This window comes from Leucoraja erinacea, chromosome 3 (genome assembly GCF_028641065.1).
Source record: "Leucoraja erinacea ecotype New England chromosome 3, Leri_hhj_1, whole genome shotgun sequence".
Classification (NCBI taxonomy): domain Eukaryota; kingdom Metazoa; phylum Chordata; class Chondrichthyes; order Rajiformes; family Rajidae; genus Leucoraja; species Leucoraja erinaceus.
In genome coordinates this window covers 584,525-597,627 of record NC_073379.1, presented here as the reverse complement: position 1 = coordinate 597,627, position 13,103 = coordinate 584,525, and the positions used below count along the sequence as shown (strand labels likewise).

The 13,103-nt window shown below is 43.1% G+C and overlaps 1 protein-coding gene across 1 annotated transcript in view; it reads left to right on the top strand.

Moving 5' to 3' along the window:
- rasgrf2b (Ras protein-specific guanine nucleotide-releasing factor 2b) overlaps positions 1-13,103 on the top strand; it is a 220,075-nt gene that overhangs the window by 114,823 nt on the left and 92,149 nt on the right. The window contains exon 9 of the mRNA XM_055631130.1: positions 8,854-8,972. Within this exon, the coding sequence (XP_055487105.1) occupies positions 8,854-8,972 (119 nt within the window). The remainder of the gene's footprint in view (positions 1-8,853; positions 8,973-13,103) is intronic.

Below are 13,103 nucleotides of genomic sequence, written 5' to 3'. Positions count from 1 at the left end.
TCCTATCTGCTAGGATAGTCACAAACGTGACTGAACGGCAACCGCTATTAAAAACCTGCCAACTCTATTTATAGCTGCCCTACAGAGCATACACCATATGCTGCTCTCCAGCGTAAGCTGAACCAACCTCAGCCGACAGCATCTATGTTTGAAATTGCGAGATGCTACCTGGCGGTCGCTGTCCTGGCCATGGCTATCTTTAAACCACCGGCTGCTGCTAATCTTTTGCAGCGATCGCTGACCTGGCCGCGCCGACAGCTGCAATATCGAATCCCAGCTCCTTACGGAGTCTCCACGGCGGCCTCCAAACCAGGCCGCCTGCTCCCATTCGGAGCTCCAACGGCGGCAGCCGCACAGGCTGCGCCCATCAGCTACTCCGGGCCCGCTGTGCTGCATGGCCGGCTGAAAACAAAATAAACTTACCTGCCAGACAAGTTTCGAACTGCTCCGACTTCCGCGCCATTCGTCGACGTATTGACCTGCATGCGGGCTGGCGGGCTCTTCACGTAGTCACTCACGTGACTTCGATATAAAATTAGAAGATGTGTGTTAATGTTCTCTGGTTCATTTTATGTGGGGGGTGGGGGAGCAGTCGGGGGAAACTTTTTTTAATCTCTTACCTTGCCGGAGATGCAATTGTTTTCCGGATCATATCTCCGGTCGCTCTGCGGCCTAACGTCATGGAGCTGGCGGCCTTCCTCGAGACTGACTTTGAGCCCCACCACGGGGTCTTGTGATGCCATCGGAGCCTGTGATCCCTTGCCTGGGATCGACGTTCCAACCGCGGCCTGCTGATTCCAACATCGAGGAGCTCGCAGTCTTGGGTAGAAACTGATGTCAGGAAGCTCCAATCTGCAAGAGGTTCGACCAGCCCTGACCCGAGAGTCCGATCGCCTGGTGCAGGGAGCTGAGATCCCCCCCCGATGCGGGTGGGGGTTTTAGGGGGGGTGTGGCGATGAGAGTACCTCTTCCCGATCGTCGCTCCCCATTCCCTGCCTTGTGGTCAATCACCAGGATCGTGGGGCAGAAAACTCGTTACCATTGATGACATTGTGGCAGTCGGCAGCTTGAGAGCCAATTGTGATTGGTGCAGTGTGAGTGGCATTGTGACATCATCACTGGAAGCTCCTGAAAAAAGGGCTGTCTGTGAGAAGTCAGTTTTGGCTTTTTTTTTTTTTTTTACTTTAATTATGAATAACTTTTGAAATATAGCATGAAATCTGAAGTGAACCTGATTGCAGCATGGAGGGGAATCAGAAGTTGAGTAGCAGCCCCTTCAGATATTAGCACAGTGGCAGCAACCTCGTTACCATTGCCAATGTCCCATTGTGATGTCATTTGTAAATGAGACCTATTGTAATTGGACACCTGTGAGATGGCATTGTGACATTATCATTGGAAGGTGTTGCAAGAGTAATTAGTAGTAAGCATAAGGTAGTGATTGTGGGAGATTTCAATTTTCCACACTTAGGCTGGGAAATGTAAAAGGGCTGGATGGTTTGGAGTTTGTAAAATGTGTGCAGGATAGTTTTTTGCAGCAATACATAGTGGTACCTACTGGAGAAGGGGCAGTGCTGGACCTCCTGTTAGGAAATGAGGCAGGTCAGGTGACTGAGGTATGCGTTGGGGAGCATTTCGGGTCCAGTGATCACAATACCATTAGTTTCAATATAATTATGGAGAAGGTCAGAACTGGACCAAGGGTTGAGATTTTTGATTGGAGAGGGCTAACTTTGAGGAGATGCGAAAGGATTTAAAAGGAGTGAATTGGGACATTTTGATTTATGAGAAGAATGTTGTAGAGGAATGGAGGACATTTAAAGGTGACATTTTAAGAGTACAGAATCTTTATGTCCCTGTTCGGTTGAAAGGAAAGAGTAAAAATTGAAAAGAGCCATGGTTTTCAAGGGGAATTGGACACTTGGTTCGGTAAAAGAGAGAGATCTACAATAATTATAGGCAGCATGGAGTAAATCAATCAATCTATCAATCAATCAACCTTTATTGTCATCTTGCAAGCAACAGTTGTACAGTGCAAAATGAAAAGACGTTTCCCAGGAAATACCGGAGCATCGCACATGAAATTTAAAACATTTCACACATAATAACACTAAAAACAATCCAGTCCCTGATGGAACAGTATAAATACAGTAAAAAATGAGGTGCTTGAGGAGTATAAAGAATGTAAAAAAAAATCTTAAGAAATAAATTAGAAAAGCTAAAAGAAGATATGAGGTTGCTTTGGCAAGTAAGTTGAAAGTAAATCCAAAGGGTTTCTACAACTATATTAATAGCAAAAGGATAACGAGGGATAAAATTGGTCCATTAGAGAGTCAGTGGACAGCTATCTGCAGAGCCAAAAGAGATGGGGGAGATATTGAACAATTTCTTTTCTTCGGTAATCCCCAAGGAGAAGGATATTGAATTATGTGAGGTAAGGGAAACAAGTAGAGTAGCTATGGAAACTATGAGGATCAAAGAAGAGGAAGTACGGACACTTTTGAAAAAGATAAAAATGGATAAGTCTCCAGGTCCTGACAGGATATTCCCTAGGACATTGAGGGAAGTTAGTGTAGAAATAGTGGGGGCTAAGACAGAAATATTTCAAATGTCATTAGAAACGGGAATGGTGCCGGAGGATTGGCGTACTGCGCATGTTGTTCCATTGTTTAAAAAGGGTTCTAAGAGTAAACCAATTATAGACCTGTTATTACGAAATACGGGGTGAACTCAGTAGGTCAGGCAGCGTATGGGGTAAGAGGAATAGTCAGGGTTTCGGCTCTTCTGCTTCCTCGTCAAATTGGGAAACTATTGTTGGGAGGAACTGCAGACTTGAGTCTGTCTTTTGCCAAATTCTGCTTGGGTCAGCCGAGATTCTTGCTCTCTGCAGCCGAACCTGGGCTCCATGAAGCCGAGGAGTGAACCTCCCGCTCAGCTAAACTCTTCCCGCGTCTGTGTCCGACGCTCCTTCTAACCACAAAATGTGTTATTCTTCTGTGCAACATTTAAAGAAAGAATAGTGAATTCATCTGGTTTGTTGTTTTGCACTCTTATTGTCATTTGAGTTTATGTGTAAGTACTGGATGTGTGTATGTGTATAAATGTATATAGAAGAATGTTGTTCTGTTTGGGACATATGACATTAAGGGCTGAGGCAGGGTCTCAACCCGAAACGTCACCCATTCCTCTCCAGAGATGCTGCCTGTTCCGCTGAGTTACTCCAGCATTTTGTGTCTATCTCCAGATTTTGCAGTTCCTCCCTACACATTTGACAATAAAAAACTCTTGACAACCAGCGCTTTAAGACTTCAAACTCATACTGCACACACACCAAGGTTAGAAGGCAGTAGAAGCTACAGACCCAGGCGTGAACATCAAGCACTCTGCTTCATTAGGGTCTAAAACAAAGCCAGCACTTCTTCGAGGCTTGGCATGTGGCATTTTAAACGCCTTTTGCTCTCCATACAACATTGCAACAACAGGGTGGCTCATGAAGAGACCTTGTGGCATTTCAGCAAATCCTCAATCGAGGTGATCAGCTTCAGCAGTAGATGGAAGGCACCGCATGAATGCAGTATAAATGTGCAGCATTAGCACTGAAGTCGAAACATTCCAGACTGAGCTTGCTGTTACTGGAGGCATCCCTTGATTCACCGTGAGATTTTAAATTCTCATCCTTTGACATAATCCCTGCTCCGGTTTTTAAAGTAAGGGATCTTATTCGAACGCCAAAAAATTAGCAATCAGATAAGCGACTCCGCTGACAAACTCCAGACCTGTCCTCCTTAAATCAAGCGTGTCCCCCGCCTCTTCCCTATCCCATCCTCCCAACCCCCTTGGGGGAAGAGTGGAAGAGATACGAATGGCAAACAACTGTCCCCTTTCTGTACAGACTTCGCAATAGGTGTTTGTTCTTGGTGTTTTTGTTGCTGTGAGTGAGCCATCTCACGGCCTGTTTAAATTTAGCAGCGGCAAGCCGCTTGTGTTAAGTTGACGTGTGTGTGTGTGTGTGTCTGTATGGAGAGAGGGATAGAGCAGGTATAACGACAATCTCCTACCCACTAAATACACCTTGTGAAAACTATCCGAGAAAAAAAGAGGTCAATTAACGTGCAGAATGTATATTATGCTCCCTGCCACCTGAGTTAAAGAATTCCCACGGTAGACTCACGAGACACTAAGGTAAATGCACGGGTCACTACGTTCTTAAAACAAGTTTAAATGTTTCAATTTTTAACTTCAGCAGTACATTTTACTCGTAGAAAACTTTAAACATGTTTGAATTTCTCCAAGAGTTAACAAGTTTCACGGGTACCTGCCGTTAGCGCCACGAGTCGCTAAGTTGCGTCCACGAGTTCCGACGACCGTTATTTGTACTTAGTTACCACGAGTTAAATTTGTTTTAAACTCGGGGTACCTCGTGGGTCAACTCGCACCGTGAGACAGGGGTTTATTGGTGGATAACTGTTTGTCAGGTTGGAGGCCGGTGACTAGTGGGGTGCCTCAGGGATCTGTGTTGGGTCCACTGTTGTTTGTCATATACATCAATGATCTGGATGATGGTGTAGTAAATTGGTTTAGTAAGTATGCAGATGATACTGAGATAGGTGGTGTTGTGGATAATGAAGTAGATTTTCAAAGTCTACAGAGAGATTTAGGCCATTTGGAAGAGTGGGCTGAAAGATGGCAGATGGAGTTTAATGCTGATCAGTGTGAGGTGCTACATCTTGGCAGGCCAAATCAAAATAGGACGTCCATGGTAGATGTCAATGGTAGCGAAATGAGGAATGCAGTTGAACAGAAGGATCTAGGAATAACTGTGTATAGTACCCTGAAGGTGGAATCTCATGTAGATAGGGTGGTAAAGAAAGCTTTTGGTGTGCTGGCCTTTATAAATCAGAACATTGAGTATAGAAGTTGGGATGTAATGTTAGAATTGTACAAGGCATTGGTGAGGCCAATTCTGGAATATGGCGTACAATTTTGGTCGCCAAATTATAGGAAAGATGTCAACAAAATAGAGAGAGTACAGAGGAGATTTACTAGAATGTTGCCTGGGTTTCAGCACCTAAGTTACAGAGAAAGGTTGAACAAGATAGGTCTTTATTCTTTGGAGTGCAGAAGGTTAACGGGGGACTTGATAGAGGTATTTAAAATTATGAGAGGGATAGACAGAGTTGACATGGATAAGCTTTTTCCATTGAGATTAGGGAAGATTTAAACAAGAGGACATGATTTGAGAATTAAGGGACAGAAGTTTAGGGGTAACATGAGGGGAAACTTCTTTACTCGGAGAGTGGTAGCTGTGTGGAATGAGCTTCCAGTGGAAGTGGTGGAGGCAGGTTTGATTTTATCATTTAAAAATAAATTGGAAAGGAATGGAGGGTTATGGTCTGAGTGCAGGTAGATGGGACTAGGTGAGAGTAAGTGTTCGGCACGGACTAGAAGGGCCGAGATGGCCTGTTTCCGTGCTGTAATTGTTCTATGGTTATATGGTTATAAGTGTCTGCCACTGAAAATATGGATTTAAAAAAAAAACTTTATTCATGAATAACTTTTGCAAGATAGCATGAAATCTTAAGTGAAGCTGAGTTCGGTGTGGGACCGAAATGCAACCAGAACTTGAGGAGCAGCCCCTTCAGATATTGGTAGAGGGGCAGCAACCTCGTTACCTTTGGCAATGTCCCATTGTGATGTCATTGTGGCAGTTGGCAGCCAGCTTGAGAGCCTATTGTTACCGTTGCCAACATCCCCTTGTGATGTAATTGTGGCAGTTGGCAAGCCAGCTTGAGAGGCCATTGTGATTGGTGCACTGTGAGAGGCATTGTGACATCATCTGGAAGCTCTCTGTGAGAAGGCTGGAAGCTGGCTATAAGAAGGCGATTTTGGCTTTAAAAAAAATTATAATCATAAATAACTTCTGAAATATAGCATGAAATGTGAAGCAAACCAACAGGGAAGTGTTCCCCCCCTCCCCGATTGGCCCTACCCACTCCCTGCCTTATGCCCAAACACCAGGATTGTGGGACCAAATTGCAACCAGAACTTGATGAGTAGCCCCTTCATATATTGGTAGAAGCGCAACAACCTCATTACCGTTGGCAACGTCCAATTGTGATGTCATTGTGGCAGTCAACAGCCAGCTTCAGAGCCCATTGTAATTGGTGCACTGTGAGAGGCATTGTGACATCATCACTGTGGGAAGTCTGGAGCTGAAGTGAGAAGGCGGTTTTGGCTGTTTATAAAATTTCAACGACTAATAACTTTGGAATTATAGGTGGAAATGTGACGGGAAGATGTTTATCGCCACCAGGGGAAAAATCTGAGTAGGATGTGTGAAAATAGGAAGCCTGTGGCCTAATGTTTGGAAGAAGAAGGAATTAACCAGATTGGCGCGCACACACACACACACGCGCACACGCACACGCACACACACACACACTCGGACGCACACACACACGGACACACATGAACGCACACACACACGAACATGAACACACACACACACGAACATGAACGCACACACACACACACACACACGAAGACTTTTAGTTATATAGAGATTAAATGCAGTTCAAGATGTCAAAATGTTTGCAGAATGATCCAGGGGCAAGGTGACTCACTGGATCACTTGAAGAACCAATGGAGATGAGAACTCAATCTCAAATCTGTTGGCCCAAATCATTATGTGCCATAGGCTGGGTTGGACACAATCTGATCCACTGTAAACCATCAACCACAGTAGGCTGGTACCAAAGTGTAGATGCAACTGGGGCATCAATGCTGTAATTCCTGATATGTCAGATAGAAGGCTAGCAGCTGTCTTTAACCTTAGAAAGTTCACGAGTTCACAAGTTATAGGAGTAGAATTAGGCCATTTGGCCCATCGAGTCTATTCTGCCATTCAATCATGGCTGATCTCTGCCTCCTGATCCCATTTTCCTGCCTTCTCCCCATAACCCTTGACACCCGTTCTAATCAAGAATTTGTCTATCTGTACCTTAAAAATATCCACTGACTTGGCCTTCAAGGGTTTGAGCAATGTGGATGTTTTTCTACAGGAATAGATTGAGTAGATACACAGAGTCTCGTAGGTGAATCGAGGACCGGAGGGCACAGGTGAAGGGGAAAAAATTTAATAGGAATCTGAGGGGTAACATTTTCACACAAACGATGGTGGGTGCATGGAACAAGCTACTAGTGGAGGTATTTTGCAGTCTCACACGTTCTAAGTTGCCATCTAGGCTCCACATGATCCTGGATTCCACATGAGGCCAGGATAGAGTGGACGCGGAGAAGTTGTTTCCACTAGTGGCAGAGTCTAGGACCAGAGGGCCCAGCCTCGGAATGAAAGGGTGTACTTTTAGAAAGGAGATGAGGGGGAATTTCTTTAGTGTGTTAAATCCGCAGAATTAAGTGCCACGGAAATGCTGTGGAGGCCATCAATGGATATTTTTAAGACAGATTTTTGATTAATATGAATGTCAGGGATTATGGGGAGAAGGCAAGAGAATGGGGTTTGGAGGGAGAGATAGATCAGCCATGATTGAATGGCGGTGTAGACTTGATCGACCGAATGGCCTTATTCTGCTCCCAGAATTTATGATCCATCCAAAGGTTGGTAGTTGTTAATATTTTTCCATTTTCTCGTACTTTACTCTCTCTGAGTCTGTGCATCTTTAGTGTACTCACACATTGCATTTTGTCTTTTTGCATTGGACAGGTAATTTGCTTTATGTTCATCTCCTACATGTGACAAATAACAGCTTCAAATTATTTGTGTTACATCTTAAATGATAGAAACATCAAGATAATTAGCATTTATTTCTCTCGTACACATCTTAAAAACATGATATCAAATTTGGTTTATGCCCCTTTTTGAATTTAATTTGAACTACTGTTAACACATGGCACCTTCAGCAGGTGTAAATACTCATTTACTTTATCCTGAGATTAGAATGCAAATATTAAATAGCAAAGATTTTATTAAATTGATTTAAACTTTTTGACATAGAAACAGAAACATAGAAAATAGGTGCAGGGGTAGGCCATTCGGCCCTTCAAGCCAGCACTGCCATTCAATATGATCGTGGCTGATCATCTAAAATCAGTACGCCGTTCCTGCTTTCACCCCATACCCCTTGAGTACATTAGCCCTAAGAACTAAATCTAACTCTCTCTCGAAAAGCAGAGAATTCCACAGATTCACAACTCTCTGGGTGAAAAGGTTTTTCCTCATTTTAGTCCAAAATGACCTACCCCGTATTCTTAAACTGGGACTCCTGGTTCTGGACTTCCATCAACATGGGGATCATTTTTCCTGCATCTAGCCTGTCCAATCCCTTAAGAATTTTATATATTTCTATGAGATACCCTCTCATCCTTCTAAATTCCATTGAATATAAGCATTCAAATAGAATGATAGTACTCAAGGGATATGGGGAGAAGGCAGGAACGGGGTACTGATTGTGGATGATCAGCCATGATCATCGCATTGAATGGCATTGCTGGCTCGAAGGGCTAAATGGCCTACTCCTGCACCTATTTTCTATGTTTCAATGTATCTAAGCCCAGTTGAATATTTGTGTTGAACAGATGAAAAGCATTGACCAGTTATTAATGTTGGAATAGATTATAAGCCAGGATTTAATAATTATTTATAAATTATACTTCATAACAATGTGGCACATCTAAGAAACAAGTCTTATCCTTTAATGTAACCTCAGTCCATCTTGACTCGTTGTGCTTATGTCACTAATTGTAATGATTTCCTGTGACTTTCTTTGCTGACTCAGCACAAGCAGGATCAGATGAAGGGCAATGTGTAAAGGCTGTTCTGTTGTATGTGCACAGGGTAATGCACGATGAAGTGAGTGACACAGAAAACATTCGGAAAAATCTTGCAATCGAACGAACAATTGTGGAAGGATGCGACATTTTGCTGGATACAAGCCAAACATTTGTACGCCAAGGTAAGTGTATTTATATTACATTTAACAGAAAATTAAAGATTAATGCTCATTATACAATGGCAAAGGACGAACGGGTCAAATCCATTGGTGTCAAACATTCTTGTGACCCTACAAGGATGCTCATTGCTTACACATAAACTCCACCAGGTAGCTGTTTGGAATACTGAACATAAATACAATTTTAATTGGTTGACCTCTTGGAGAATAAGTACGCTGGCAACGTGTTACTGAGTTGTATTTGGTGTAGACCAGATTAACAACTGTTTCCCTTGCCAAAATGTCCTCTCAAATGAGCAGAACCAATGTACTCGTTTGACTGTACATTGTCTCAGGCTTTTGGACAGTGTGAATGGAAGGTAGAAATACATTCAGAAATATTTACAAACCTTTTTATATATTAGAAGTGCTACAACCTGCAGATTCAAGGACAGTTTCTTCCCAGTGTTATCAGGGAACTGAAGCATCCTATCGCCAACTAGAGAGTGCAGCTGGCCTACCATCCTCATTGGAGACCCTTGGAATATCTTATCGGACATTACTGAACTTTATCGTACACTAAACGTTATTCCCTTTATACTTTATCTGTACACTGTGGACGGCTTGATTGTAATCATGTATAGTCTTTTCGCTGACTGGATAATCAAGTAAATTAAATGTAATTTTGGAAACATTAGTGTATCTGATTAACAAGGTGTGTAATGAATATGAGAAAAAGAGGCACAGTAGACCGATTGGCTCCTCAATCCTGTTTCATTGAAAGATAGAACGATTTAAAGACTGCAAGGAAGAACTCCAAAAATTGTTCATCCCTGCCTGGTAAAAATATAAAACGGTGAAGGCGTCTCAACCATGGCTAACGAGGGAAATCAAGGAGAGTGTTAAATCCAAGGTAGAGGCATATAAATTGGACAGAGTGGGCAGCAAACCAGAGGATTGGGAGAAATTTAGAATTCAGCAGAGGAGGACAAAGGGGTTAATTAAGAGGGGGAAAAATAGCATGAAAGAAAGCTTGCGGGGAATTTAAAAGTGACTGTAAAAGCTTCTTTAGATATGTAAAAAGGAAAAGATTAGTGAAGTCAAATGTAGGTCCCTTACAATCAGAGACAGGTGAATTTATAATGGGAAACAAGGAAATGGCAGAACAGTTAAATGTGTACATTGGTTCTGTTTCCACGATGGAATGACAGAACCAAAATACTAGGGGACAGAGGATCTAGTGTGAGGGAGGAACTGAAGGGAATCCAAATAAGTCAGGAAATAGTGTTATGTAAACTGTGTAGGAAAAAGCTGCAGATGCTATTTTAAATCGAAGGTAGACACAAAATGCTGGAGTAACTCAGCGGGACAGGCAGCATCTCTGGAGAGAAGTAATGGGTGACATTTTGGGTCGAGATCCTTCTTCAGTGTTAGGTAAACTGTTGGGACTGAAGGCAGATAAATCTCCAGGGCCCGATGGTTTGCATCCAGAGTACTCAAGGAGGTGGCCCTAGAAATCATGGATACATTGGTGATCATTTTCCAATGTTCTCCCGACACTGGATTAGTTCCTGCGGGCTGGAGGGTAGCCAACTTTTTTAAGAAAGGAGGGAGAGAGAAAATGGGGAATTATAGACCAGTTAGCCTTACATTAGGAGTGGGGAGGATGCTTGAGTCAATTATTAAAGATGTTATAGCAGCGCATTTGGAAATCAGCGATAGGATTGGTCAAAGTCAGCATGGATTTATGAATGAAAAATCATGCTTGACTAATCTTCTGGAATTTTTTGAGGATGTAACAAGTAGAATGGATGAGGGAGAGTCAGTGGATGTGGTGCATCTGGACTTTCAAAAAACTTTGACAAAGTCCCACACAAGAGATTAGTGTGCAAAATTAGAGCACATGGTTTGGGGGTAGGATATTGATATGGATAGAGAACTCATTGGCATATAGGAAGCAAACAGTAGGAATTAACGGGTCCTTTTCAGAATGGCAGGCAGTGACTAGTGGGGTGCCACAAGGCTCGGAGCTGGGACCCCAGTTATTTACTATATATATTAACGATTTAGATGAGGGAATGTCACATCTCCAAATTTGCAGGTGAGACACAAAGCTGGGTGACAGTGTGAGTTGCAATGAGGATGCTATGAGGCTGCAGGGTGACTTAGATAGGTTGAATGAGTGGGCAGATGCATGGCAGATGCAGTATTATGTGGATAAATGTGAGGTTATCCACTTTGTTGGCAAGAACGGGAAGGCAGATTATTATCTGAATGGTGTCAGATTAGGAAAAGGGGAGGTGCAACGTGACCTGTGTGTGCTTGTACATCATCACTGAAAGTAAGCATGCAGATACAGAAGGCAGTGAAGAAAGCTAATGGCATGTTGGACTTCATTGCAAGAGGATTTGAGTTTTGGAGCAAGGAGGCCCTACTGCAGTTGTACAGGGTCCTGGTGAGACCACACCTGGAGTACTGTGTGCAATGTTGGTCTCCTAATTTGAGGAAGCACATTATTGCTTTAGAGGGAGTGCATCGTAGGTTCACCAGTTTAATTCCCAGGATGGTGGGACTAACATATGATGAAATAATGGGTTGACTGGGTTTGTATTCACTGGAATTTAAAAGAATAAGAGGGGATCTGATAGAAACATATAAAATCCGTAAAGGATTAGATGCAGGAAAAATGTTCCTGATGTTGGGGGAGTCCAGAAACAGGGGTCACCGTTTAAGAATAAGGGATAGGTCATTTAGGACTGAGATGAGGAAAAACATTTTCACCCAGAGACTTGTGGAGGCCAATTCACTGGATGTTTTCAGGAGAGTTAGATTTAGCTCTTAGGGCTAAAGGAATCAAAGGATATGGGGAAAATGCAGGAATGGGATACTGACTTTAGATGATGAGCCATTATCATATTGAATGGCGATGCTGGCTCGAAGAGTTGAATGGCCTACTCCTGCACCTAGTTTTCTATGTTTTTCTATCATGGACAATCCGATCTTCATCTCACCACCGCACTCTGCTCACTTCCTGTTAGCCCTTTAGCTGTGAGAGGTCCCAGTCTGAGAGGTCCTAATGAGCCATTAGGAGGCAGTGACCATAATATGGTCAGATTTAATCTACAATTGGAGAGGGAGAAGAGTAGATTGGAGGTGTCAGTAGTGCAGTTGAGTAAAGGGGACTATGGGGCCATGAGGGAGGACCTGGCCAAAGTTGACTGGAAATATACCCTAGCACGGATGACAGTGGAACAACAATGCCAGGTGCTTCTAGGAATAATACAGAAGGTGCAGGATCAGTTCATTCCTAGGAGGAAGAAAGATTCCAAGGGGAGAAAGGGACGACCATGGCTGACAAGGGACGTCAGGGACAGTATAAAAATTAAAGTGAAGAAGTACAACGTAGCAAAGATGAGCGGGAAGCAAGAGGATTAGGTAATGTTTAAAGAACAACAGAAGATAACCAAAAAGACAATACGGGGAGAAAAGATGAGGTATGAAAGTAAGCTAGCCAAGATTATAAAGCAGGATAGTAAAAAATTCTTTAGGTATGTGAAGAGGAAAAAAATAGTTAAGTTCAAAGTTGGACCCTTGAAGACTGAAAAAGGTGAATTTATTATGGGGAACACGGAAATGGCAGATGAGTTGAACAGGTACTTTGGATCTGTCTTCACTAAGGAGGACACAAACAATCTTCCTGATATAGTAGTGGCCAGAGGATCTGGGGTGATAGAGGAACTGAAGGAAATCCACATTAGGCAGGTAATGGTGTTGGATAGACTGATGGGACTGAAGGCTGTTAAATCCCCAGGGCCTGATGTCTGTATCCCAGGGTTCTATGAGAATGTTATCAGACTGCAGGGTGACTTGGACAGGTTGGGGGAGTGGGCAGATGCATGGCAGATAAAGCTTAATGCGGATAAATGTGAGGTTATCCACTATGGTAGCAAAAACAGGAAGGCAGATTACTATCTAAATGGCTTCAAGTTGGGAAAAGGGAAAGTACAATGGGATCTGGGGGTCCTTGCACATCAGTCTATGAAAGTAAGCATGCAGGTACAGCAGGCAGTGAAGAAAGCAAATGTCATGTTGGCCTATATAACACGAGGAATTGAATATAGGAACAAAGAGGTCCTTCTGCAGTTGTACAGAGCC